The 27,948-nt window shown below is 56.9% G+C and overlaps 1 protein-coding gene and 1 long non-coding RNA gene across 52 annotated transcripts in view; one reads left to right on the top strand and one right to left on the bottom strand.

Moving 5' to 3' along the window:
* SRCIN1 (SRC kinase signaling inhibitor 1) overlaps positions 1 to 27,948 on the top strand; it is a 71,693-nt gene that overhangs the window by 26,406 nt on the left and 17,339 nt on the right. For 19 of the 50 annotated variants that reach the window (XR_013535905.1, XR_013535901.1, XR_013535897.1 and 16 more), the window contains 13 exons: positions 586 to 887; positions 4,707 to 4,805; positions 11,431 to 11,454; positions 15,293 to 15,488; positions 16,081 to 16,279; positions 16,704 to 16,797; positions 17,280 to 18,142; positions 19,188 to 19,280; positions 19,520 to 19,563; positions 19,866 to 20,053; positions 21,527 to 21,702; positions 27,416 to 27,546; positions 27,677 to 27,824. Coding sequence is in view for 36 of the 50 variants with exons in the window: in XM_078374295.1 (XP_078230421.1) it covers positions 586 to 887; positions 4,707 to 4,805; positions 11,431 to 11,454; positions 15,293 to 15,488; positions 16,081 to 16,279; positions 16,704 to 16,797; positions 17,280 to 18,142; positions 19,188 to 19,280; positions 19,520 to 19,563; positions 19,866 to 20,053; positions 21,527 to 21,702; positions 27,416 to 27,546; positions 27,677 to 27,824 (2,557 nt within the window). In the remaining 14 variants the exon portion in view is untranslated. Of the gene's footprint in view, positions 1 to 585; positions 888 to 4,706; positions 4,806 to 6,681; positions 7,032 to 11,430; positions 11,455 to 15,292; positions 15,489 to 16,080; positions 16,280 to 16,703; positions 16,798 to 17,279; positions 18,143 to 19,187; positions 19,281 to 19,519; positions 19,564 to 19,865; positions 20,054 to 21,526; positions 21,703 to 27,415; positions 27,547 to 27,676; positions 27,825 to 27,948 lie in introns of those variants that run through there. The other 31 variants (XR_013535908.1, XR_013535904.1, XR_013535899.1 and 28 more) reach the window with 5 other exon arrangements.
* On the bottom strand, positions 870 to 15,477 carry LOC144582678 (uncharacterized). Of its 2 annotated transcripts, XR_013535911.1 has the most exons (3): positions 15,106 to 15,477; positions 11,088 to 11,281; positions 870 to 998 (listed from the first exon to the last, which is right to left on the bottom strand). It is a non-coding gene; the product is annotated as an uncharacterized LOC144582678 (long non-coding RNA). The 2 variants fall into 2 exon arrangements; XR_013535910.1 differs by lacking the exon at positions 870 to 998 and having other exon boundaries at positions 8,094 to 11,281.

Raw genomic sequence — 27,948 nt, 5'->3', positions numbered from 1 at the left:
TTGCCCTCATTCTCCCCCTGTGTCCCTCCCCTGGCACTCTTGCCGGCTGGCCCCCAGCCTTTCGGATAAGTATGTCCTGGACATGCTGGTCTCAGGGAGGAGGAAGAGCTCCCCGCACCCAACCTCAAAGGAAGACTACAAGCTCATTTTCCCATCTTTTTTTAGGGAGCATCTAAAAGGCACTCCCCCCTTTCCTCACCTGCTGGCACCAGCTTTAAGAGGGTGTGTGGCTGGAGAGGGTCTCAGGACACCTTCTACCCCTTTCTTCCAAAACCCTCCCCTTGGCCTCAAAGGGTGGAACTCCCTAACTGTCATTATCACCCCAAACCCACGGAGAAGGAACAGGAAGTATCCAGCCCTTGATCCTCACCCCTCCCTGGAGGCCGTAGGCACACTTTCCACCCATCCACCCTCCTCCCCATTCAGTCCCTAGTAGGGGCTGGGCGGCCCCTGCCTCGCCCCAGGCGCCTCTCCACTCCCCTTAGACCCAGGCCCCGCCCCTCCCCGCAGGGACCCCGGTGGGGGATGGGCAGCCCCCAGGCCCTGCGCGCCGTGACCCCGCCGCGCCCCTCTCACCTCTCACAGATCCGGAGCGGAGCAGCCCCCCCATGCTGTCTGCGGACGATGCCGAGTACCCGCGGGAGTACCGGACCCTGGGGGGCGGGGGCGGCGGGGGTAGCGGGGGCCGGCGCTTCTCCAACGTGGGGCTGGTGCACACGTCCGAGCGGAGGCACACGGTGATCGCGGCCCAGAGTCTGGAGGCGCTCAGCGGGCTCCAGAAGGCGGACGCCGACCGCAAGCGCGATGCCTTCATGGACCATCTGAAGAGCAAGTACCCGCAGCACGCCCTGGCCCTGCGAGGCCAGCAGGACAGGATGCGAGAGCAGGTGAGTGGGCGACCGGCTGCGGCTGCGACTGCGGGCGCGGTCAGGCGGACAGGGGAGGGGGTCTGACCCCGCGTTCCGTGCTCCCAGGCTCATTCCAACTCTGGGAGGCATCTGGGGCAGAGAGGGGAGAAGGGGAAGAGTTGGGAGCTGTCCCTCCAAGGCAGTGGCCCGGGTTGGCCTTTTCTGGAGCCTGGGGAGGAAGGGGTGGGGGCTTGGCCTCCAGACCTCTGCCCGCAGCCCGGAAATTGAGAGCGTGTGTTGAGTTAAAGAGCCCAGCCTCTTTAACTCAGGCTGTTTGGGCAGAACGCTTCTGGGAGGAAAGGAGAGGACAGCCTTGGGGACTGATATTCTGTGCCTGAGTCCATCTGGTGGTGAAATTGAGATGCTGGGGTCCGCACCTCTGTGATATGGTCCCTAAGACAGGGTGGGGCCTTGAGAGCCTCAGTAGGTTGGGTCAGATGTGTTCCCAGTCTCTGCAACCTGCAGGAATGGAGCCCAGAAGTGCAGCCTTTGGCTTCTTTCCTCCCTGTTCCATCCCGTGACTTGCTGGGTGACTTGGAGCTGGAGGCCTCCTCCCTGTTCCTGGGTGTCTCACCTGCCAACAGTAGGGCTTAGAGAGGAGGCACAGGGTCTGTCTCCTTCCATAGCAGGTGGGATACTTTTTTTTTTTTTTTTTTTTTTGAGGCAGAGTTTCTATCTTGTGGCCCAGACTGGAGGACAATGGTGTGATCTTGGCTCACTGCAACCTCTGCCTCCCTGGTCCAAGCAATTCTCCTGCCTCAGACTCCCGAGTAGCTGGGATTACAGACATGCGCCACCACATCCCGCTGATTTTTGTATTTTCAGTAGAGATGGGTTTCTCCATGTTGATCAGGCTGGACTCAAACTCCCGACCTCAGGTGAACCACCTGCCTTGGCCTCCCAAAGTGCTGGGATTACAAGTGTGAGCCACCATGCCCAGCCCAGGATGCTTCCTTTTTAAACCTCTCTCAGACCCTCCAGGTCCTGAATGCATCTCTCCACCCACGGGTGAACTTCTTGTCTGTAAGAATGTACTTTCTGGGTCTAGCATCCTGTGTACCATTCTGCACTGGTGAGGCACCTGCATGGTTGCTGCATATTGCCTACTGAGACTCAGCCATTGTCCCCTCCGGGTGAAGGGACGGAGGGAAGGCACGCACATCCCATCAGCAGCCTTTCAGTCCAACCTGGGGGTGTGTCAGTCCCTGCTCCCACACCTCTCTTGCACTGTCTCACTCTTCCGGGTTCTACTGGATGTACCTGGGGATGGGAACGAGTGTCCCCACTCCCATCCTTCGGTGCAGGGAACAAGACACATTGACACATTTCTGGCATCTTATCTGCCCCACTAGTGTCACTTCCAGTTCTGTCTGGCTTTTGCCTTTTCCCAGCTCCAAAGTCGTTCTGAGAGCAGGATGCAGATCAGGGTTAGAAAGTGTTGATGAAGCTGTGACCCTCACCCTCAGGGAGCCCCTCTCATTGGGTTCTCCCTGTGTACACTGGCTTGGGGAGAAGGGCAGGGGTATTTGTCATCTAGCTGGGGAGGGGAACAGCCAGTTGGGAGGGGTTTAGAAGACAGAAGATCAGGTAGGCAGTCCTGATCAGGGAAGGCTTCCTGCAGGAGGATGTATCTAAACTGGGCTTAGAAGGATGAAAAGGGTTTGCATAGGGCTAGAGGAAGAGAATGTTGTTTTAGGAGTGGTGGGGGTGTATGGCATGAGCGTAGGCCTGGGTTGGTTTGGGAACTGGCACAGAGGTCCACCTGGCTGGTGGAAAGGCTCAGGTGGGAGGTAGTGGGACATGTGGGGACAGACTGAAAAAGTGGGGCAGATGGTGGTGGCTAGGATGGCTGTGGTTGCTTTGGGATGGGGAATAGGAGGGGAGAAGCGGGGCTGGAGGCAGGGGAAGCAGAAGACAAAGACAGTGTCTCAGGGGCGATGAAGGGGAAAGAAGGACAGTGGGGGTTGGGAGAAGACCAAGCAAGCCCAGGTCTAAGGCTAAGCTGCCTGAGCCTAGAAGGCAATGACAGAAAAAGCTGGGTGACAAGGAGATGTTGGTGCCTTGGAGAGAAACAGGAGGGCTGGAGGGAAATGTCTGGGGGAAGGGGAGAGGAATATGAGGAGATGGGTTTGAGGCATGGGCAGGGCATTCTTGGGGATGCCTTTAAGGTGCCACATGCACCAGTCAGGACTCCAAAGAGGCCGAGGCTTCAGGAGGAGAGTTGAGCACAGTCACGGCAGATAGAAGTGTACCTGGGATTCGGAGTGGTCATCAGGGCGGAATGGGGTCTAAGAAGGGAGAAAGCCATGATATTTGGGGAAAGGGGACCAAGAGTTTTCTGTATCCATGAGGAAGTCCCAGGGGAAAAGGGCCCTGGACAAGGGGCCAGCAGGAGGGTGACCAGCGCTTCAGAAGTCCAAAGGGATGGGGAGAGAGAAACCAACATGGCTACTGGCCATGACCCGTGGGCGCAGAGGGTGCCGAGAGCTTGTGTCTCCCGGTGTGGCGAAGGAATGGGCAGTTTCAGGGGTTGTGGAGATTGGGGTTGGTGGAGGATCAGGAGCCCCAGCCACAGACCTATTTTGGGAGATTTGGCCAGGAAAGGGATGAAAACAGCTGGGTGGAGCTTCCAGGGGCAGCAGGCCTGGGAGGGAAGGTGTATGCATGTTGGAGGGCCTCCTGTGTTCTGGCATGTTCAGCACAGAGTGTGGAACTCAGTGAATACTTAGGAAATGAATCAAAGCCCAGCCACCCACAATTTCATTCCTTTCTTCTTTCATTCATTTGCTTCCCCGCTTAGAGTGTAAGTGGGCAGGATCTATACCCCATTCACTTGCCAGGGAATGCTCGGTGCCTAAGCATGGTGCCAGCTCAGGCAGTGTTTGCGGAATGAATGAGAGATGAGGGAGGAATGAATCTGAGGATGCCAAGGGGAAAGAAGCCTGTAGGAAACAGGTCCTAGAAGAATCTGGAAGGATGGTCTTAGGTGTGGGGTGGCCTTGGGGAAGGAAGGGGGTGGAGTCACTTCCGCTGAGAAACAGGAGAGAAAGATGTGCTGTAGGACTGAGACTACTTGGGGGGAGGCTTCTCCCTGTCCAGAGGTCCCCATTTCTGTAAGGTAGGTAGTGAGGACACCTTCAGTGGGGAGGGATGAAAGCAGGGGAAGGGGAGATGGTAAGGAGCGGCTTCCTTGCCAGTATGCAGAGGGGCAGCCTAGAATTGGACACGAGGCAGGGCATGGTGGCTCACACCTGTAATTCCAGCATTTGGGAGGCTGAGGCAGGCGGAGCGTTGAGCCCAGCCCAGGAGTTTGAGACCAGCCTAGGCAATGCGGCTGTCTCTACAAAAAAATTTGTTTTGATTAGCTGGGCATGGTGGTATGCCCCTGTAGTCCTAGCTACTCAGGAGGCTGAGGTAGGAGGATCACTTGAGCCCAGGAGATTAAGGCTGCAGTGAGCAGTGATCATGCCAATGCACTCCAGCCTTGGTGACAGAGTGAGAACTTGTCTCAAAAAAAAAAATGAGATGGGGATTTTAGGAATGTCTGATAGGGAAGGCCCTGCCCTGGGCTCAGGGAACCCCCAGGTCTAACATGAAAGGCAGCCATCCAGAAACAGCAGGGCTCTAGTTAGAGAGAGACCCAGCCTAAGTAAGGGACTTGCCAGCATCACTAGACCTGTCTGCAGTATGAGCTCTGTGCCAAGGCTTGCCCCAGGAGTGCCCTCCCTCCCAGTCCCAGTCCCCCAGCGGCTTCTGCCCGCTTCCCCTAATGGGGTGTCCCCCGCTTCGCACACACAGGTTGGCGGCTGGACCGTGGACCCCGTGTGCCTCCTCAGCTCCCTCTGCTCCCACCTCCACGGCGACTCCGCCCCCTCCGGGGCTGGCCAGCCGGCCCAGGTGAGTCACCCACCTCCACCCCACTCCCCAAGCCCATGGTGGAGTTTGGCTTTGGGGAGAATTTTTTTTTGGAGGGGGGATGTTCAGGATTTTTATTTTGCAACCTTTTCTCTTTGGTGTAGGAGCCCCTATTTTCAGGAGACTTCTATGCCCCGTACTCACATCTGCCTGATCATCTAATCCCCTGCCACTACCTCCCCACGCCTGGTTGGCTTTGGAGCAGGAGTTTTTGAGGGAAGATACTCAGGATTTTTAAAAAAGTTTTTGTATCCCTTTCTCCTTTAAACAGGAGTCCCATGACCTTGCTCTGTGGGTTTCATGCCCTCCTCCCACTGAGGACCATCTTATTCCGCTCTCCACACCCTCCCCTTCCATTTCTGAGCAGACCCAGCCTTCCCCTGATGTCCCACCATCAGGATGATCTGCATGAAGTCTCTCTCTCTCACCCTTCTTGTTAAGTTCATGGCTTAGTCTCTAGTTTTTAAGAGGACTTGGGCATCAAGCCATCTGTCCTGAACTTGTTCTCCTCTTCCTCATCAAGTTTCAGTGTCCCTTGTGGGAGCATAGATCTTAGCTTAGACAGGGGAACATGTAGGCAGGATACTAGGGGCCTGGGTTCACGGCTAGGCCTGGACATTGCTATGGGAGAAAAATAGGCATCTGAGGCCCCAAATAGGCATCACAGTTGCATTGGGAAGGGGACAGCCCAGGGGAGGTCTTGGCTCGAGGCTGTTCAGCTGTAGGAGGTGCAGGAGGGGTAGTGGCAGGGAATCCAGTGGGAGCAGAGTGCTCAGGTCCTTACATGCCCTGCTTCTCCCAGAGGACAAAAAGGCTTGGCTTTTTCAAACAGAATTAAGAGAAAGAAAATTGTGACCACCTAGGAAGTGACAGGTCTTCAGAGGGAGGACGTTTTAGCCGAGTGTAACTCAAGTCTAGTAACACGCTTGGCATCACTCACAGGGCACTCAGCCCAGTTTCATTCCCAGTTCTCAAGCCCCATCTTGGCTGAACTTTGGGGTCAAGATGGGGCTTGAGGGCAGAACAGGGATGTGTTTGCCCCCAGGGTTGGATGGCAAGTGGGACAGACTTGTCCTGAATGGCTGAGTGCATGGTGGAGGCCAAAGTGGGGCTGGGACAGGGATGGTGATAGGACAGAGGAAGGATATGATACGCATGGGCAGGTTGGGGTGCCTTGGCTGCCCAGAGGTCCTCTCCACATGGAGCGTCTTGGGGCTGTGATAGGGGCTGGGTGATGAACAGGAGTGAGGCTGGACTTGGTGAGCTCAGTTATCCCAGGTCAGGGGATTGGGGGCTGGGGATTTTGGCCTGTCCACATCTGGGATCTGCTCACATCAGGGAAGGGGGAGTAATTGAGCAGACCTTCCTCCTGGGGCTCTGTAATTAACCAGGAAAGTGTCTGTGCACAGGATCTTGTCATCACTTGATACTTGTCGCACTCCCTGCCTCTAGGGCTGAGTCTGAGGTTTCCTTTTGTCAAGTTCTGGACCAGAGACTTTGGAAAGGCCAGAGCCACACAGCAGGGCAGGATCAGAGGCCATCTAAGAAAGTTAGGCATCCCAGGCCTCCCAGCCTTGGCTAGGGATTAAGCCACGGGAGAGTTAAAAGGACAAAGGTGCGCAGCGAAGACCCGGGTGGGGAGAGCCTGTGGGCTCTAAAGGTGTCAGAGCAGGAGGCAGAACACTGTCCCCTCCCTGACCCTCCACCAGGCGGGACCTTTAGGGATGGAGGCAGTGAAGAGGATCCTCAGAGGGGACCAGAGGTTGGACTCCAAGCCACAGCCCCTCCCCCGGCTTCCACCAGGCTGTCTAACCTCCCTCCCTCCTGCTGCAACCCGAGTCCTGGGCGCTGGGCCGGCATATCGGGTGACCGCGGCGACGCAGCCACCAGCCTCCGCCGCTCCTCGGCGGGGCTGCGCCGGCGGGGCCGCGCCGGGGGAGGGGGCTGCGAGAGGGGATGTGCACGGCGGCGCGCCGCGCCGCGCCAGGTGGAGTCGCGGTTACCGGGGCGACCGGGGCCCGGGCTGGCTCGGCGGCGGCCGCGGCGGCTCTCGCATTGCAGCAAAGGGCACCAGCGGCGGCGGCCGCGGCTGCGGAGGCGGCCGGGGGAGAGAAGAGCCCGGGCAGGTGGGAGTAGGGGCCGCCCCCTCTCCCCCGCCCGACGCGGGACCTGGGGCTGGGGGCCTCGCACGTACACCTGTGGCCGCAGGTAAGGGGGAGCGCCTGTGGGGGCCCGGGATCGCCGCCTTGGGTTGGGCGGGGGGCGGGGACACGGAGATGCGGGCCCGCGGTACCGAGAGCCATTCAGGGGTGGGGGACGCCCAGGCCATTGCGGGTTTCCTATCCCTGAGAAACGCCTCCTCCCCTCCCCCACCGCATTAGGTGCCTTCCGTGTGGGCCGGCCCCCACTCCAAAATCAGGCTGGCGTCCCCTCCCCCAACCTCGAAAAGTCATGACCTTCCCGGGGTGCGCCCTCGCCCCCAGCGCAGCGCAGGTTCCGCAGCACCCCCCACCCACACACACACTCAGCATTGGGAAGGAGATGAGGGAGTCATCCGTGCACCTGGGAGAAAGGGTCGTGCCTGTATGTCGTGGTAGGGGCAGGAGCCTGAGGTGGGGGGCGAGTGGCTTAGCCCCAGCCCGGGGGACGAGTGTTTACGCGGACTCGTGTTCTTGGGAGTTGAGAGGTGGGTGTGTGCACTGGTGCAGCAGAGCCAGGGGATTAAGAAGCCGGTGCGGACCGTGGATTTTCCTCCCTCCTTGAAAGATGCGTGGTCCGGGTTTGAGGTCAAGGAGGGGTCATGCGCTCATTGAACCCGCTGGGGATGCCTGCCCAGGGAGGAAAGAGACCTCAGCTGGCTGGGCCAAGCCTCCCCAGGGGCCCTAGACCCTCCCCTCCCAGGGCGCAAGGGCTGAGGCGGGAAAGACCTGCGGGGTGAAGGGGTGGGGGGGCGGGTGGAGGAACCCTGGCTACCAGTGGCTAGGATGGAGGAGAGAGAAAGGGAGTTAACTCCTTAGCCCCCAGAGGGAAGAAGCTGTGTTTTCTTCTCACCAGGGAGTTTGAGGACTCCCTGGCCTGGCTTCCTTGGGCCTTGAGAGATGCTCCCCTCTGCTGTTTCTCAGAGCCTCATCCCTAGGGTCCTATGCTTCCATCTTACCCTCTAAAGACACCTCTCATTTTGCCCCAGCTCCTTTAAATTCTTCCCTACAAGTGGGCCCCTGGTGGGGTCTCCCCTATTCACCCCTTTCTTTATTTTCCCCTTTCACTGTCTTTTGGGAAGGTGAGGCCCGCCTCCCTGACTATGGGGGTGGGAGACAACTTTGGCACTGGAAGAGTTGGCTTGGGGTGGACAGCCAGACCTTTCCTGGCCCTTCCTGCTCTCTGCCCTCCCATCCTGGGGGTTTCTGGTGCTGGGAAATTCCCAGGGAAAAGGCCCAGCAGGCTGAGCAGTGCTGGGTGCCAGGAGATGGAGGGAGTAGTGCCAGACCAGAGTATTCAGAGATCCCACCCTCCTCCCATGACTTCGTCCTATTTTGTTGACATTCATTCATCATCACATACTTGTTGAGCGCCTGCTATCCACCAGGCACCTTATTGGCACAGCATGAGGAACAGATACCCCAGAATGGGGTGAGGAGGTAAAAGGTACTGGAAGTTGGAAGGGGAGTGACTGGGAATGGCCCACCTTAGAGAACAGGGGAAGAGCCCTTTGCTCTCAGTCACCCTAGTCTGCCTCATGGGTTAAAATCCTGGAAAGGGACAGAGAAGGGGATGGACGATATCCCCAGAGGTTTCCCCTACTACAGTTTCTCTCACCAAAGACACTGAGTTGCCAAGAGACTGTGTCTCATTCCTGGTGGGGCCAACATGAAAGAGAAGCATTCTTCCCGCTCTCTGGAGGGAGGACAGAGAATGGAGGGCAGGATTCATCAGAGCCTAAAGTTCCAGGATTTTGATCTCAACATCACTAGTGCATCCAGGTGACCAGCACAAGCGCAGCTCCTCTAACATCTTTATCCTTTGAGGGGCTTGGCTGGCCTTTCCTATGGCACTGATGCCACCCAGTCCTCTCCCTTGGCTGCCGCTAGTGACCCATCCCTTCTAGGTGACTGCCCCATGGATATGCACAGCCTTGGGACCGTGGGGCAGGCCCATGTGGAGCCCATAGCCAGTGTGGCTGTGGCCAGGCCCTGTCCTTACCTCCCTCCCAGGACCATGAGGGGGGCCCCAGTCATCCGAACAAGGTACCTGAGTCTGTTGACATTGGTGGCAGGGTGGGGGACAGGACATCTTGTATTTCTTTTGCATCAGAGGTTACCTCACTGACTGATAATATCTGGGACATCATAGGCATGGGACAGTGGCACCCCGACCTGGGGCTTTCTCTTTGTACATGGGTGGCTCTGAGGCCGTGTGTGTGTGTGTGTGTGTGTGTGTGGTGCATGCATTGCTTTGTGTGTGTTTTGATAGCCCGGGTGTGTGTCTCACTGTGAGTGGGCACCCGTGTCTCTATTTCTGTGACTATGGTGTTTTGAGGGTGAGTGTGAATGCCATCAGCACCTCTTGTGCTCTGCGACTAACTGGTGCTTGTGAGAGTATGTGAGCGAGGCAGGAGTCTGGGGGGGAACACATGTGTGTATGAGTGGGGGCGGTCTATGTGTGAATGTCTCTGTCTCTGAGTTTCTGTTTGTTTCCGGGGGCTGTCTGACTGGGGAGCCCCTCCCTCAGTAGGGGTTCGTGTGTGTCGCTCAGAGTGTGTCTGCGGAGATGTCCTTATCGGAGGATGTGTCTGAGAGTCTGTGCTCGGCTGTGCGTGAGCCTGCATGTTGTGGGAGCTGTGGGTGGCCCATGTGTGTGCTGCCCGTGCCCAGTGTCATGGTGGTAGTGGCTTAGGGACTTGAGGCCTGCTCTGCAGAGCCGTCCATCACCGCTAGGTCTGCAGATGTGACTCCTCATAAACCTTCTGGTGCCCTCTGCCTGCCTCCACATGTCCACTCCCTCTGCTATCCCTCCTCTTCCCCAGGCCACCGGCAGCTGCCACTGGAACGTGTTTCTCAGCTCCGGGCCTCCCTATCCTCAGTACCTGTGGGCGTCCCTCACACCACTGGGGGTGACCTCAGTCCATAGATGATTCCAGATATTGGCTGGGACACAGACTTTGCTGTCCCCTTCTCCTGCCTGGCTTGTGACTGGTTTTTGTTTGTTTTCTAGGGCAAATGGAGGGGGAAAGATGGGGATGGTGGCTCAGGAAGGGGTTGTCCTGGCAAATGACCCTCTTGGTCCCAGCCCCAGCCCAGTGTCACCCCCACCACCCCAAAGGTCTGCCTTAGGTAAAGCCTCTAGCCAGAGTACCCCTCTACTCAGCCCCTTCCCACTTCTCCCTGCCAGGAAGGCCTTCAGGTGGCCCGGGACACCCTGGCATAGTGTTCTTCCCCCATGGGCACCCTCGATGTCCCTCTCCTCTGCCAGTGGCTCTGAGGCCTGGGGATCTTGTTTGCTTGTGCCAGGCACCCCAGGGCCAGGCCATCTGCTGCCTCTCTCTCCCTGCTGAGGCTGGCACCGGTCAGCAGGGTGCCTCAGCTTTGCCAAGAACCAACTCGGCCCCAGAGCTGTTCCCTCCTTGTCCTAAGCCATCTGGAAGGGCCTTCTGGTCTCTAGGGAAAGCATGGCGACCCTGGGTTACTGCAAATGAGGGAGACTCTCCAGCTCCCCATTTTAGGGATACTAGGAGGGATGCAAGGAGCCCTCCTCAGTCTGCCAGCCAGCCACAGTCCCCAGTCTCCCCAGCCCCCTTCACTGCCCCCAGCTCCCCAGCCATTGATTGCCCAGTGAGTGAGGTTCCTGGCATCTGGCCCCTCTGCTCTGTAATCTACATCCAGCATGCTGGATAGGCCTCTGTCTCTTGGTCTTGGCCCCCAGCCTCCCTCCTCTGACCCTTGCCCCATCCACCCTGCCCCACCCCATCCACCTCTGCCCCAGAGCCTAGTTCTGATCCCACTCTGCTCCATTCAGACAGTTGTCCAGGCACTTAAGTCTAAATACTTTAAACACTTACGGTCACTCATCATCCAGCCTCAGCATCCCGCTACCCGACCCTTTGCAGCCTAATCTGCTACTTTCCTGGCTGCACCACAGCCAACGTGGACTAGCACCTTTACTCAACCCTCTCTCCACTTGTCTGCCCCTGGGCACTTGCCCATGCCATCCCCGCTGCCCAGCAGGCCTCTCCTCCCAGTCTCCAGCTGCTCGTTTTTCCAGACCTACCTCAAATGCCACCTCTTCCAAGCACTGTTCCCTGGTCTGCCATTTCTCTGGCCCCACAGCTCAGCTTTGTCGCTGCCTCTCTTTTGACTGCCTCATGGGTTGGCTCTATCACTGTCCTCCGTGCCTTTTCCCCGTGGTTACTCTGCAAGGAGTCACTGTAGCACCTGCTCGGGGCTGTCCTGGGCATTCTGGGTCTGAGTAGAGAATGGAAACAGGAGAGAATGGATGTGTCAGGCATGACTTCCTTCCTCCTGGGAGGGTGGAGGGCCCATGACCCAGGGCTGAGTCCCCTCTTTTCCCCGCCTGGTCCTCTCATAACCATCTCTTCTCTTATTTCCATCAGCAGCCAAACTACTGGAGTTTCAAGGTCAGTGTGTGATGCCTCTGCTTCCATGACATCTGCATGTGCTGTCCCTCCCCTCCCCCTGCCCCTCCCTTGCACAGGCTTTGCACCGGGTGCGAGTCTGCACGGGCACCTTCTGGTGTGGGCGGTGGGCCTTGGGGCTGCAGGCTGTGGCTGCTGCTTTGGGAGAGTCGGGTTTGCCCATCAGGGGCTTGTGGATGGAGTGGGAGTTTGGGCCACCCATGCAGGGGATCTGGTCTAGAGGTGCTCAGTTCCTGGGGCATCCCCACACCGTGAGGGGCATTTTGGAATGACATTTCCTCCAGCCTGGAGAGATTGCTGGCTCTGAGTTAGGGACCTAGACCCTTGTTGTGGGCTCAGTTCTTTGAATTCAGATCTGACCTCCCAGGGAGGCCCTGTGACTGTGATGGGCCCCTCTTCCTTTCCTTACTCTCCACCATGGGGGCTGGTCAGTGCTAGGCAGGAAACTCATGGCCCTACACCCTCAAGCCTGCTGTCTAAGCAGAGGGCTAAGCTCAGGGATAGGGGCCTTCCTGCCTCCTCCTGGGCTCTGCCCTTTCCAGAGCTGAGAAAGCTGTCTGCCCCTCCAAGGGTATCCTGTTTACCCCCAGGGGAGCACCCTCAGGCACCTCTTCCATCTTCCTTGGCACCCAGGCCCAGCGCTGAGCAAACCAAGTGAGACTGCTGCTTGCCTCCTGTAGTCTCTGGCCTCCCAAGTCCCAGCATCTTGACAGCGGGTGGGAGGCATCCCTCCCAGACTCCCCAGGTGTCTTATTTGCATGCATTCTTCCTAGCACTGCAAGAAGTCCTTAAATCAGAGTCATGGAGTCAGAGGAGTCCTGGTGTTGAGCATAGCCTCTTTGGAGGTGGCAGTCAAGGGTCATGGTTCAGTGCATGGGCCCAAGAGCCAGGCTGCATTTTGGTGAATTCCATCCAGTCTGCTGCTATCTAGCTTGGTGACCTGGGGCATGTTACATATCCTCTCAGCCTCAGTTTCTCCTCTGTAGAGTGACAATGTCTGCATCATAGAATTGTTGTAAAGATGGGGGAAAAGGCCAGATGTGCTGGCTCCCACCTGTAATCCCAGCACTTTCAGAGGCTGAGGCGCGTGGAACATTTAAGCCCAGGAGGTTGAGACCAGCCTGGGCAACGTAGTCAGCACTTGTGTCTGCAAAAAAACTTTTTAAAAATCAGCCTAATGTGGTGGTGCACACCTGTAGTCCCAGCTACTCTGGAGGCTGAGGTGGGAAGATCACTTGAGTCTGGGAGATTGAGGCTGCAGTGAGCTTTTATCACGACACTGCATTCCAGCCTGGGTGACAAACACACAAACAGAAGGCGGGATGCATGTTCCAGGCTGTGCCTGGCTCCTGGTGGGCCCAGCATGGTAGCTTACCTCATTAGCTACTGAATCATGGACTCTGCCTTGATTCTTAAACCTAGAAATCAGAATCGCCTTAGGAACTTGTTGAAAATCTCAAACCCAAGCTCCAACTCCCAGAGATTCTGGTTCAGTGAATGTGGGGTCGTGGAAAATGTGGTTTTAAAAGCTCCCAAGTGATTCTTCCCTAGTCTGTGTCCAGCCTCTGGAATCCATGAGCTGCTCCCTAGAACATTCTGGTGACAGGCGCTCTCTACCTCCCATGTAGCCCTGTCCTATCTTTGGAGAGCTCTGCTTGAATCACTGTTTTGTTCCTCTGCCATCTTCCTTATGGTGGGGAAGTCCTTCTGGATGTCTCACTTTCCTCTGCCCTGTTTTCTCAGCCCAAGGATGGAGAGAAGCACCAGCAGGTTTTCTCTCTTCTCGAGAGGGTTTTCTGTACAGGCTGTCAGAATGCAAAGGTGCCCATGGGGCTAGGAAGTGATGGAGCAGAGAGCTTGAGCATCTCTTCTCCCAGGGTTTCTGCCTTCTTGGCAGGTAACAACCCCCAGGATCCCTGCCCCGCCTCCCTTCATTCCAACCCCTGTTCCTTCTCCTTGCTAGCACCTCACTGGTGTCCCTCCTGGCACCATGGCCACCCTTTACTCTTCATTACTGCTGGCTGCCTCATGCTGCCTGAATTCTGTAGCCCCTCATCCGCACCAGCCTGGCAACAACTGACCTTTTAGTTGCCAAGCAACCCCATGACCACCAGACCAGACCTGGTTCCCCACACTGCCACAGAGCTCCCAACCTTCAGCTGGGATGTAGGTGAGACAGAGGGGCGAGGGCTGGCACTGGTGATCAGCCTAGAGCTGAGCCATAGCCTCTCCGTCACAAGCACAAGTGGCCCCTCTCCCCACCCCCACCCCAGCCCATTTCTATGCTGCCTTCCTCCTGCCAAGACTCACACTCGCCCAGTGGTCGAGGCTTTGTGCTTGAGAGGGGAAGCTCCCTGATGTCCTCACATCTGATCTATTATGGCCCCCAAACTCTCAAGGCCACGAGGAGGACAGCTGGGCATACTGACCATCAGAAGAAGATGCTCTCCCTTTAAGAGTGCTAATCCAATTGGAACATTAAATAGAGTTAACATGAAGATGGAGATTAATTAGAGGTAAATCAGGAATTGGGGAGAGAGGGAGCTAAAGAAGAGAATAAATGATTCCTTTTAAGAGATACTTTTATTGTTTTTTTTTAAATTATAAAATGAATCTATTCACACAGTTTTGTACAGAAATCTATAAAGTAAAAAAAACTGTCAACCCTGAGATAACCAGGATTAATGGTTTTGAGTGATTTGTTTTTCAAAATAGACAATTTGTTTTACCAAAAAAATACAGTTGGACAACAGGATTATTTCTCGAAGGTATATGTATATGTGACATATATATGTATATAATGCACATAACATGGAATGACATAGATCAGATTCATTATCCCACTCCCTGGAACAGTTTCTATACAGCAACCAGATTTCTTGCCCAGGGCCTAGGACAGAATGGCAGGGGTTGTGGCCTTGAGTGACAGCCCCAGGTTTCAGCCGAAAGTAGGCTCTTAAAGTGCAATTGAAATCACCCTGACTCTCCCTCCCCCACAGAGAGCAATCAGGCTGTCCTGTGACATCCTTCCCTACCCCCAGCCAGAATCAGCCTCAGCTACGGCTTCAGAGAAGTGGCTGTCGTGGCTCAGAGGGTCCTGGGGGAGGCTGGCTGGCTGTGTGGCAGCACGTACCGTGCAGGGAGGGGCTGAGGCCTGACACCTGTGTCGTGTGCCCATGTGTGTCACATCAGACTTAATATGTGCATTGTGGGCACTGGGAAGGTCGTCTGAAATTGGGGTCCAGTTGGCTTCGAGGCGTTTGGGATAGTTTTCCCAGTCACCCTAAATCAAGGAGATTCCCTGTGTCCAGCTGTGTGAGGGTCCACATCCCCCCAAAGCTGGGATCCTGGGGTCCCAGCTCTCTTTGCTTTCTCCCTGGGCCCTGCTTCCTGCCCCCACCCCCACCCTCTGAACTCCATGAAGAATAAATTCACCACTCACAAACCCGACACTTAATTAACGTCTGGAACTAATGCCCCAATTTGCTCAACGATTCTGCTGCTCACCTCAGGTGACAAATTTGTGTTGTTGTTCTTCCGAAGCTTGAAATAGCAGGCGCACCCATAGCCCCCCACTCACATGGCCTCTCGTCTGGCTTCCCAGGGTCCCTGGGTCCTCTGCCCACTCCTTACCTGAGGGGTGTCCCAGGGAGGCCAAGGCCGGGAGAGGCTGGGGAACTCTCTTGTGACCACGCCAGGCGTCTGTAATCTGTGTGGGTGTCGCTGGCTGGCAGGACCTACCCAGGCCTGGACATAGGCAGTGATGAGCAAAGGGGGGTGCTTATCCTTGGTCCCTTCTCACCCTGCCTGGCCCCTGCAGACCCGCAGCTCACGCCACACTCAGGGAGCCCAGCCTGGGCTGGCAGACCAGGCGGCAAAGTTGTCATACGCCTCCGCCGAGTCGCTGGAGACCATGTCGGAGGCCGAGCTGCCCCTGGGCTTCAGCAGGATGAACCGCTTCAGACAGAGCCTGCCTCTCTCCCGCTCAGCTAGCCAGACCAAGCTGCGCTCCCCAGGTACTGCCCGCCCTGTCCACCCTCTCTCCCTGCACAGGCTCCTCCCTCTGCTCATCACTCCCTGGAGCCCCCCCCTCCCCTGCAGCACTCCAGCTCGCCTCAAGCTCTGCTCTTTCCCATAGCCCCTTCTCCCCCAGCAACCCCAGCTCTCTCCATCTCTCTCACCCTCAGCATCCCCAGCCGACCCCTTTCCCTCCAAGCCTCCTCTCTCCCTTTGGCTTCCTCTTTGGTCCCTTTCCTTCATCCCTCCCTTCTCCCCTATCAACCTTCTCTAACTCTCCAACCTCTCTCTCCCTCAGCTCACTTCCTCTCAGTTTTCGCCCCACCTGCTCCTGCTCCCACTTCCATTTCCTTGTCCAAATTCCTCCAGCTGCCTGGAGTCCAGTGGGTGCCTTGAGAGGCTGGAGACGGCCTGGTGCCCCGGCCAGCAGCATGAGGGGTGCTTGGGTGCACCTGCACTCAGGGGCGGAGTCTGGCCTCAGACCCTGCCTCTGCGGGGCTGGCGCAGCTCCCGAAAGCTCCCGGCGGCCTCCCGGAGGGCGGAGTGGAGACGGCGGCGGCAGTGACAGCGAGGGTGGCGTCTCCTTCACAGGGGTGCTGTTCCTGCAGTTCGGGGAGGAGACTCGGCGCGTGCACATCACGCACGAGGTCAGCAGCCTGGACACGCTGCACGCACTCATCGCGCACATGTTCCCGCAGAAGCTCACCATGGGCATGCTTAAGTCGCCCAATACTGCCATCCTCATCAAAGACGAAGCTCGCAACGTCTTCTACGAGCTGGAGGACGTCCGGTGGGCTTGGCCCCGGGGGGATGAGGGTGGGCTTCCCCACGCTCCTCCTCTGCAGGGTACTGGACCCTGCTGGCCCTTCCCCAGCCCCTTCCTGATCCGACCTCAGCCTTTCCCCTCCCTTCCTAGAGCCCTACCGCCCCGCCCTCGGCCATCTCAGCCCCACCCCCTCTCTAAATCATCCACTCCCGCCGGTTCCCTTTGCTTTGAGCTAACCTGAAAATGGCGCCTGAGGCCAGGAAGAGGCCAGGGTGGAGGCTGCTGGGCCTGTATGCTGGTGGCTGGCAGCCTGAGTGAAGGATTTAGGAAGGAGCTGGGGCTCCCGGTTCCTCTAGCCACCCCTCTTCTCTCTGCCTGGAGTAGCCGCTCCTCCTCATTGTGCACGGCTGGGGAATGGTTGGTGACCCCTCTGTCCCCCCCCACCCAGGGACATCCAGGACCGCAGCATTATCAAGATCTACAGGAAGGAGCCCCTCTATGCTGCTTTCCCTGGTTCACACCTCACCAACGGGGACCTCCGGGTATGGCTGGGCATCCCCAAAGCATTGGGGAGGCTGGGCACATGGGGTACAGGGGAGCAGGGTCCGGGCAGTTGTCGGGGGCCAGGGCCAGCTTGGGAGAAGCGAGAATAGGGCTGAGGGATTAGGGAAGAGCCCCTCTCCCACCTGCTACTTCCCTTCTACTCCTGACCTGTCCACTCTGGATTCCACTAACTTGCCCCCAGATAGTCTAAGGCCTCTCAGGAGCCATCCCTTCCCCTTCTACTTCCTACCCCTCACAGTAGCTGAGCTGAGGGTTACCCCGCTGGTGCCTCTCCATCGGCCACCTTTTCCTCCATGCTGGGAACCCTGATGGAAAAGCGGCCCTACTGCAGCAGGATAGAGGGAGGGCAGAGAGGAGAAGGGACTTCCTAAGCGCCAGGGAGGAGATGCTGGCTTCTCAAGCAAGGGGCAGAGGTGTCCTTGGTGACCAGCTGTGGGGGTCCGGGCTGTCTTCTGCGCAGAGAGAGATGGTGTACGCGTCGCGGGAGTCGTCGCCCACGCGGCGCCTCAACAACCTGTCACCAGCGCCGCACCTGGCATCCGGCTCGCCGCCGCCCGGGCTGCCGTCGGGGCTGCCGTCCGGGCTGCAGTCGGGCTCGCCGTCGCGCTCGCGCCTCTCGTACGCCGGGGGGCGCCCGCCCTCATACGCCGGCAGCCCGGTGCACCACGCGGCGGAGCGTCTGGGAGGCGCCCCGGCCGCCCAGGGCGTCAGCCCCAGCCCCAGCGCCATCCTGGAACGGCGCGACGTGAAGCCAGACGAGGACCTGGCGGGCAAGGCGGGCGGCATGGTGCTGGTGAAGGGCGAGGGCCTCTACGCCGACCCCTACGGGCTACTGCACGAGGGCCGTCTGAGCCTGGCGGCCGCCGCTGGCGACCCGTTCGCCTACCCGGGCGCCGGCGGCCTCTACAAGCGCGGCTCGGTGCGCTCGCTCAGCACCTACTCGGCCGCCGCGCTGCAGTCCGACCTGGAGGACTCCTTGTACAAGGCGGCGGGCGGCGGCGGCCCGCTCTACGGCGAAGGCTACGGCTTCCGCCTGCCGCCCTCGTCGCCGCAAAAGCTGACAGACGTGGCGGCGCCCCCCGGAGGCCCCCCGCCACCTCACAGCCCCTACTCGGGGCCGCCCAGTCGCGGCTCGCCGGTGCGCCAGTCCTTCCGCAAAGACTCGGGCTCGTCCGTCTTCGCGGAAAGTCCTGGAGGGAAGACCCGCAGCACCGGGAGCGCCTCGACGGCCGGCGCTCCACCTTCAGAACTCTTCCCTGGGCCCGGGGAGCGCCCGCTGGTTGGGTTTGGGCCGCCAGTGCCAGCTAAGGACACGGAGACCAGGTAAGGGACATTCACCAGGCCTCAGGGATGGGGTGGGGGGCTGGGGGGGGGGCGCTGCAGAGAGGGGGCACGGCAGAGTCCGTGGCAGGTGTGTAGCCTGGACTGAGATTCCGTAGTCCTTTGGAGACCTTGTGTAGTCTTGAAGGATCGCCAGAGAGCATCTTGGATGTGGCAGGGCAGGCATTGGAGAGACCAGCCTGCCATTTTCCTCCAATCCGCAAGACTTAAGAGGGTGGTTGAGAGGTCCCCAGATGAGGACTCTGGAGACCTAGCTTTGCATCCATTTTCTGAGCCTCGGTTTCCCCAACTGTAAAATTGAGGGGCTGAACCACTTTCAGTGCCTTTCCAGCTTAGAGTTCGCAGCCGTGAGAGCTGTCCAGCACCAGGACAGCTGAAGTCCACTGGGGAGGAGGGTGCTGTTGAGAAATAGTGACGGGAAAGGAGCACATTCGGGTACCTAGCCTCCAGGCTGAGGAGCCCCTGCCCATCACCCAGTCCCTTCCTAAGGGTGCAGGGCTGGAGGAGGTACCCAGGGCAGTAGATAACCTGCGCCTTCATGCAGCACTGCTGAGCCATGAGGAGAAGCCTTGGCCTTCACACAAATACAGTTCCTCTCCTGGTCTAGTGGAGAGACACTCAAAATACTTTCCACTTCCCTTGGGTGGCATGGAAGGAGGAGTTCTTTGGGGCTCCTGGAGTCTGTGTAATGGTTTCGGGAGGCTCCTTTCTGAGCCCCGACAGTTTTCCCCACCCTGCCTGGTAGATGGTCCCACCTGTCAGGAGGAGGTTAGGAGAACAGCAGAGCAGGTAGGGGAAAGCACTGCCAGGCATGGAGAGATCAGCGTGCAGCCTTGAGGGAGGGAGCGAAAGGTGAGGTGGGAGGCTGTGGGCTTGATCCTTAGGCATTGGGGCCCTTTGAGTTGTGTGTGGGGGGGCAGCCAGGGATGGGACAGTGTTTCTTCTGGTCACCAATCTTAGGAATGGGGGGCTGGACAGGAGGGACTCTATGCTAAAGTGAGGTTGCTCAGACCCCCTTCCTCCCCAGGGAGCGCATGGAGGCCATGGAGAAGCAGATTGCCAGCCTCACAGGCCTGGTACAGAGCGCCTTACTCCGAGGCTCGGAGCCTGAGACCCCCAGGTGAGGCCCCTCTCCCAACACCACTGCCAGGGCCTGGGGGTGGAGCAGGAGGAAGGGGAAACCTGGGTCGGCTCTGCCAGTGTCTCACTAGGTGACCCTGGGTGAGTCCCTTCCCTTCTCTGGGACTCCATCTTGAGATCAGAGAGCTGGAGGAGATGACATCTAAGGTCCCACCCAGCTCTGAATGTCTGGGGCTGGCCTGGACCCCCTGATGCCTATCCTTTTTCCCTGTGCCACAGTGAGAAGATTGAAGGCTCCAATGGAGCAGCCACCCCCTCAGCAAGTGAGTGACCCTCCCCCTCCCCCATCCTTGTTCCCTCGGAGTTTGTTTTCTAATCTATAAAGTGGGGATTAACCAATAGCTACATTACTGGGCTTTCAATGAAGGCATGAGTGGTCACCTTAGCCCAAGAGGTCTTTGCCCGGGCACTTTCGTCCCCACCCTTAGGGCCTTGCGCAGGTAGTCAGAACCATGGACTTCTCTGACTATTGTGTGGGGTCGGAGAGTAGGGAGGACCTTGCTCCAGTCCTTCCCAGGCTTACAATTTCTTCATTTTCTCCCATCCTCGTGGTTATTCTCTGCAGCTTGCGGGTCAGGCGGCCGGAGTAGCGGGGCCACCCCGGTGTCCGGCCCGCCCCCACCCTCGGCCGGCAGCACCCCCGCAGGGCAGCCTACCGCCGTTAGCCGGCTGCAGATGCAGCTGCACCTGAGAGGCCTGCAGAACAGCGCCAGTGACCTGCGCGGCCAGCTCCAGCAGTTGCGCAAGCTCCAGGTACCGCCCCGTCCCGGGCCCCGCCCCACCAACGCTCACCTACTGGTCGAAGTTCCTTCCCACAAGTCCCGCCCCATCCCCTACTCCTTTATCCTTTCCCCAGAACTCCCACGCCCGAGTCCTTCGCCGCTCACTGGTCTCTCTCCGAACCCTTTCTCCCCTTCCCCTTTCTTGAGCTTCCGCCCCCTCGCTGAACCTCCGCTCCCCTCACCAAGCCCCTACCCCTCGCCCGTGTCCCCCTCATTGAGCCTTCCTTCCCCTTCCCTGAGTCCCCATAGAACTCCTGGAGCCCCAGTCACCCACTGAGCCCCCTCCCTCGTCAGTATCCCTCGGGGCAATTCCAGTTCCTTCCTGCCCTGCATCCCTTTCATGCAGCGAGAACCCTTCCCCCAAGTCCCCTCAGCTCCTCCCTCCTGATCCCTGACAGCCTCCCCCGCCCTGCCTGGCAGATGGTCCCACCTGTCAGGAGCTTGGCATTGCGGTGTCCGCTCCTCAAGCGGGCCCAGGGCCCGTCAGGTGAGGATAATGAGCAGAGACAGGCTGGGGAGGGGGGCAGAGAATTGCCATCTGGGCAACGGGTAAGATCTCGCCCACCACGCCATTCAGGCTTGTAATTCGGTTGGATCAATCGTTAACTTAGTCTTCCTGTCCCAGCCACGGAAACTCTATCAAACGCCAATGCTTGAGTCCTTCATTCCAGTCCCGTCCCCATTCAGGGATGATGGAAGCCACAGCCATGGGGCCCGCACTGTCGGCAGGGCCCTACGTAGGGCCACACCCTGTCCCGCAAATATCCCCACCCCCTTCTCCTGCCTCATATTCCCCAGAACTTAACCTTGCCCTCCCCCCGCTGTAATACCACCCCCTCACTGCTGCTTGAGGCCACAGCCATGCAGCTGCCCCTTTGCATGGCCCTTTTTTTTGAGACGGAGTTTCGCTCTTGTTACCCAGGCTGGAGTGCAATGGCGGGATCTCGGCTCACCGCAACCTCCGCCTCCTGGGTTCAGGCAATTCTCCTGCCTCAGCCTCCTGAGTAGCTGGGATTACAGGCACGCGCCATCATGCCCAGCTAATTTTTTTTGTATTTTTAGCAGAGACGGGGTTTCACCATGTTGACCAGGATGGTCTCGATCTCTTGACCTCGTGATCCACCCGCCTCGGCCTCCCAAAGTGCTGGGATTACAGGCGTGAGCCACCGCGCCCGGCCTGCATAGCCCATTTTAACGCTCCCCGCTCCACGATCTCCATCCGTTCTCCTCCTGCCTCTGTTCCTCCCCAGAACTTAGCCCTCTGCCCCTGCCCTTCGCCATCCCACCCCTTCGCTGCTGCCCGAGGCGGAGCCAAGCAGCCGCATCTTCTGCAGAGCCCTGCCCTGCAGCATTGGGCAGTCCTCTACCGGCCTTCTCCCGGCCCTTCCCCTGCCGCGCGCCTCCGCTCCCCCCACCCGGGTCCATCCGTCCGTGCGTCCCGCAGCTACAGAACCAGGAGTCGGTGCGCGCGCTGCTGAAGCGCACGGAGACAGAGCTGAGCATGCGCGTGTCGGAGGCTGCGCGGCGGCAGGAGGACCCGCTGCAGCGCCAGCGCACCCTGGTGGAGGAGGAGAGGCTGCGCTATCTCAACGACGAGGAGCTCATTACCCAGCAGCTCAAGTGAGGCTGGGCGGGCGGCGGAGGGAGGGGTGGGGGTGCGGCCGGAGTGACCCGCAACCTGATTTCCCTGGGAGGCGCAGCTCCCTTCCTTTTGAGTCACAGGTGACGTTGGTCTGTTCTGAAGCCTGATTTCATTCTCCTCTGGCCTGATTTATCTGTGACCCACAGACCTTTGACTGGCATTATTCCTGATTCCCTTTTTCTGGCTTGATGCCTGCTTTTGCTGTGGTCTTGCTTCATATTGATCCACACGCAAGCTTCCTGCGGCCTGCAGCTTCCCTGTCATGTGACCAGCTGCCTGATTTTCCTCTGCCCTCTGCCTACTTTCGTTCTGGCCTGTAACCGTGCACAGTGACCCTCGGGTAGTGTGTTCAGGTGGAGCGTTCAGGTTGCGCTGACCAGCCACCATTGGCGACCCGATTCCCTGAACTCGGAGTCCAGATATAGCCAAGGAAAACCCATCTTCCTTCCTAGTGCAGCTGGAACAGGGCTGTAGTGTTTTCAGAAAGAAGGAGGAATTGCGAACACTCCGCCTCCACATGCTTAGACATGGAGGGGTTAACAGAAGACAGTCTTCTGATCCAAATTTAGCAAATGGCTGTCTGGCCAATGATTTCATTGTCTGGCACCTTTGAAGGGAGAGGCTGCCTTTCGGTGTCCATTCAGGGAGTGAGCATTCCCACCCTGCTTTCCCTCACCAGTGATAGGGATCTGAGACCCAGGCCCCCTGCTCCTTCCTGTGGGCCCCCTCTTGGTGACACAGGGCACTAGGGGATCTGGAGTCCAGTGCCAGCACTGAGGGATGGAGTGATCAGGGCAGTTCCTGCCCCTCTCTGTGCCCCAGTGTCCTCATCTGTACCCAGCATTAAGCTTTTTGCCTCTTTTCAACAAGGTGTTGAGTTGTACTGGCCAGCGACTCCAGGAGCCAGGAGAGGCTGCCCTTGGAACCCAGCTTCCTCACCAACTCATAAATCAGCCTCTTACAAGGGGCTCCTTGAGATGGGTCACTGCTCCTCAGGCTGGGGTCCACATAGACTAATGGTACATGTGCATTTCAGCAAGGCCCAGGGCAGTGATTCCTATGATACCATGTGGCTGAAATAGGGTAAGGGGACATAAGCCAAGGGCAGCCACTCCATCATTCTAGGTGTGACAACTTAGTGACTCCAGCCAGATCTCCAAGCAGACTGGCAGGTGCCGTCTCTCCTCATCCAGGGAATTCTATTTCCCCAGATTTTCTATCCGTTCCTTGTCCCTTTTCATTCAGCCCAGAGGAGGGGGGTTGGAATTTTCAAAAGCAACTTCACCAAGACATTAAAGGGAAATTAAAGGAGATCTAAAAGCACATAGGCAGATGTGAAAGGACAGATTTATGCTATTGTCATTATAAGTGTTTGGTCCTTGGCTCCCTGAGGGCCTTGGTTCTCCAGGAACAGACTCTCCACCCTCTGCCCCATCATCAAACCCATTACTCAGACTGTTTACTTGAGAGAGCTTGGGACCTGCAGTACTGTTTCTGGCAAAATTCTCCATCCTCCTGAAAGGGGGCTCCTGCCTCTTCTTGGTTGGGCAGATAGTGGGCTCTAACCTGGCCATGAAGGCCCTCCCTTAGCCTCCCCAGGCTTTAACCCTGCAGCCCCCCTGCCCCACACTCTGGCCATAGCCCCTGTATACTTACTCTTGCTCCAATTTGCTATGCCCCTTCCTCTTTCCTGGCTACTTGCTGGAAGTTAAAACTGGTTCTGTTCATTCCGCTTGGCTCACTCACTTGTCTGTCTAGCCCAGCACTTAAGGTCTGTGTGGACATTGCCTTTAGGGGTAGTCTCTGCTGACTGAAACCTTTTAGGTCCTGGAATGTACCTTTGCCTAACCCAGGGCCAGCTTCATAGGTATGCCACCTGTGCAGTCATGCAGGGTTCTGTGCTCGGAAGGGCCCCACGCTTGGTGTAATGCTCTGCTGTTGCCATCTTGAAATTTTTAATCATTTTTAAACTAGAGGTAACATTTTCATTTTGCATGGGGCCCCATAAATTATTTAGCTGGTTCCATCTTGACTCTCCCCTCTTGACCCCTCCAAGACTAAACCTGGGTTTGGAAAGCCCAGTGGCTTTTTAATCCAGTGTCTAGACTAGCTGGTCTGGAACTCATTTGCAGAGCTTGCCCAGGTCAGAGGCCCCAGAACTTTGGCAGATTGGATGATCAGAAGATCAAGGTGCCGATGGAGCTTAAGAGAAGCCTAGTTCCTCCTGCCTGGGAGTTGCAGTGTTGTCACCTCCTGAAGGCTTATTTGAATCCTTTAATGAAAGTCTCTTTCCCCTGTGAGTGATTTTATAAAACTGGCACAGCCTGGACCAGTCAGATGTCACACATATGAGGAGGGGACTTGTTCTTACTCATTTGGTAGAGTGAGGGCTGAGCTGGACAGCTTTTGGATTGGGAGCAGCGTGGGTGATGTTAATCTAGTGTGGAAATGAGCGCGGCAGAACCGATGGCTGAAGTCAGATGTGAGTAGATCCTGCTTTGCCACAAAATAGCTGTAAGACCTTTGACTAACTAGTGAAAGTCTTTGAATATATTTTTTCCTTTTTTAAAAAATGCCAAAGCTTTAGTTAGGAGAGCTAATTAATTAGGGTACCTTGTTCTAACAAATAAGCTCTCAAATTGTTTAATAATTCAAAAGTAATAAACATATCTTTCTCATGGAACAGTATTGGGTGGGTTCGCAGGGTGGCTCTTCTCCATGCAGTCATTCAGGGACCCAGGCTGATGGAGGTTCTGCCATCTTCAACATGTGTTTTCCAAGATCACCCAGAAAGTTTCCAACCCACAAAAGAGGCGAAAGGAGTGTGGAGGAGCTTACATGGAGGTTTTTGTGGGCCAGGTCTAGAAGCAGCATGTGCCCCTCCCACTCACCTTCCATTGGGTAGACTTTAGTTAAATGGCCACTTATCACCGCCAGGGAGACTGGGATATGTAGTCTAGGATCTGAGCCACTGTATGTCTGTGTGTAAACTGGAGATAGTAACTGTTCCCACCTCCAGGATTAATTAAAGTAATGAAAGCCAAGGTCTGAGTGTGGCACCTGGCATACAGTAAGTGCATAAATACAAGATAGCTCTTTAACCGGTAGTGCTGCTGAGTCACAAGTTTTGCCCTTGACTCCTCCAACCTCGTCTGTCTTTTCACCTGCTAGTTGGATGAAGACGTGTAAGGCATGCTGATAATGCTGATGACACAGAGATTTAAGGGGGAGCAAATCTGTTGGATGGTAGAACTGAAATTCAGAAGTTGTTGGCGCCCAGATTGAGCTGAAATCCAACAGATGGGATTTGACAGAAATGTACATAAAGTCCCAAATGTGGGTCAGGGATGTCAGCGACTCAAGTACCGAACTGAGACGACCTACCTGGGTAGCAGTTCCTTCTCTCCCTTGTTCATTCATTCCACAATTATTTCCCAGACATCTACTCTGCACCAGGTACTATGCCAGGTGCTAGAAATTGGAGCTGTATCTGGAAGACATGGTCCTTGCCAGCCTGGGGTTAGTAGTCCAGAAGGTTGCTCAGCCGAGCCCACAGAAGCTTCAGAGGTTCGGATGGCAGGAAGCAGATCCGACAACCACAAGGGGAGGGCTTGGAGGAGAGCTTCCCATTGAGACCGGAGGACCACCGGGAGTTAGCACATGTGTTTGTGTATGTATGTGTATGGGTGAATGGAATATTCTAGGCAGAGAAAATAAAGAGCCAGAGAGGGCAGCACATGTAGGACCTCAGAGCTCAAAGCAGTTCTTTTTTTTTTGAGATGGAGTTTCACTCTTGTTGCCCAGGCTGGAGTGCAGTGGCCTCAGCCTCCCCAAGTGCTGGGATTACAGGCATGAGCCCCTGTGCCCGGCTGGACCTCAGAGCAGTTCTGACGGGCTCTAAGCAGAAGCCAAATGGGATGGGGGACAGCGGCACAGAAAGCTAGAGCAGCTCCCAGCCACTGAGCCCTTGCCGCCTGCTTTCCCATCTGCATTCGCCCCCGTGAAAGGGAAACTCTTTTTTTTTTTTTTTGAGATGGAGTCTCACTCTGTTGCCTAGGCTGGAGTGCAGTGGCATGATCTCGGTTCACCCCAACTTCTGCCTCCTAGGTCCAAGCGATTCTCCTGCCTTAGCCTCCCAAGTAGCTGGGATTACAGGCGCATGCCACCATGGCCAGCTAATTTTTGCATATTTAGTAGAGATGGGGTTTCACCATGTTGGCCAGGCTGGTCTTGAACGCCTGACCTCAGGTGATCCACCCACCTTGGCCTCCCAAAGTGCTGGGGTTATAAGCATCAGCCACTGCCTGGTGGGGAACTCTTGCCATCCCTATTTTTTGGACAAGGAGGTCGAGGAGGTCCAGAGATATTACTTAACTTGCTGAAGCTCTCTCCTCTGGGAAGGGCAGAGCTAGGATAGGAGCTGGATCATTCTGACTCTAGAGCCAAGTTTTCTTTCTTTCTTTTTTTTGAGACGGAGTCTTGCTCTGTCACCCAGGCTGGAGTGCAGTGGCGTGATCTCTACTAACTGCATCCTCCGCCTTCCAGGTTCAAGCAATTCTCTGCCTCAGCCTCCCGAGTAGCTGGGCTTACAGGTGTCTGCCACCATGCTCAGCTAATTTTTGAATTTTTAGTAGAGTTGGGGTTTTACCATCATGGCCAGGCTGGTGTCGAACTCCCAACCTCAGGTGATCCACCCACCTCGGCCTCCCAAAGTGCTGGGATTATAGGCATGAGCCACTGTGCCCAGCCTAGAGCCAAGTTTTCAACTACCACCTTCCTGCTCTTCTTGGTTGCATTGAAAAGTTTGGATGTTACCCTCAGGATGATAGGATTCATTTAGGGTTCAATGGCAGGAGTGATGACCTGGTCTGATTTATATTTTAGAGGAATATAGGGTCTTAAATGAAACAAGTTCAGCACATGCCAGCTGAAAAGCTAAAGCAGCTTTGGCCCTCAGGAAAGAGGCTGTGTGGCTGGATCATTTGGGAGAAGGGCAATGGACATGGCAGTTTCCCCTGAGACAAGAGACCTCCCCAGGGGCATGTGCTGCTTCCTCCAGTTCTCTGAAAAGCAACCAAGTTCTCTCTGCTCCGTTAGCAGAGTAGAATCAGGGAATGCAAGTTACAATGAGAGATACCTGGCAGATATTGCTGAGGATCAAAGCTTCCAAGGGGGGCAGATAGAGCAGGGCACCTCTTAGGGAGCGCTTCTGAAGTCTCCTCATCCCTGAGATTTGGCATTGCAGGTTTTGCTTGAGTATGTGGCCTGCTGGCTGGCTTTTATGTTTGTTTGTTTTTGAGACAAGGTCTCCCTCTGTCACTCAGGCTAGAGTGGAGTGGCACAATCATGGCTCACTGTGGCCTCAACCTCCCGGGCTCAAGCGATCCCCCTGCCTTAGCTTCCCAAGTAGCTGAGACTACAGGCGCCACTACACCCAGCTAATTATTTTAGTTTTTAATAGAGACGAGGTCTCCTTATGTTGCCCAGGCTGGTCTTGAACTCCTGGGCTCAAGTGATCAGCCTGTCTCAGCCTCCCAAAGTGCTGGGATTACAGGCATGACCACCATGCCTGGCCTCCTGCTTTTAATTTTGATCCACTGGTGGCCTGATTTCTTTCCAGCTGCCCAATTTCAGGGGGCTAGGCTGGCATCTCAGACCAAAAGGGCTGAGAGGGTCTCTCTGTGACTGCAGTGACCTGGAGAAATCGGTGGAGAAGATCCAGAGGGACGTGTCCCACAACCACCGGCTGGTGCCTGGCCCTGAGCTGGAGGAGAAGGCGCTGGTGCTGAAGCAGCTCGGGGAGACTCTGACGGAGCTCAAGGGTGGGTCTGGGGCCTGTGAACACTGTGCGAGGTCCAGGGCGGGGGAGTCTGCTGTACTCCCACCACCATCCTCTCCTCCCAGTCGGCAGTACTCCCTCTGGCCCCGGCTTACACCTTCCTGTCTCCCTAGCTCACTTCCCAGGCCTGCAGAGCAAGATGCGGGTGGTGCTGCGCGTGGAGGTGGAGGCGGTGAAGTTCCTGAAGGAGGAGCCTCAGCGCCTGGACGGGCTCCTCAAGCGCTGCCGCGGGGTCACGGACACACTGGCCCAGATCCGAAGGTCATTCTGTCCCTGACCTCTAATTTCCCATGGGATCACACACCCGGCCCAGACCCATAGGTCAGATTGAACCCTTACTTCAACTCTCCCGAAGGTCACTGGCGTGCCAATGGCGTGACCCCTG

The sequence above is a fragment of the Callithrix jacchus genome, chromosome 5, assembly GCF_049354715.1.
Source record: "Callithrix jacchus isolate 240 chromosome 5, calJac240_pri, whole genome shotgun sequence".
Lineage (NCBI taxonomy): Eukaryota > Metazoa > Chordata > Mammalia > Primates > Cebidae > Callithrix > Callithrix jacchus.
This window is presented reverse-complemented; position numbering and strand designations above follow the sequence as displayed.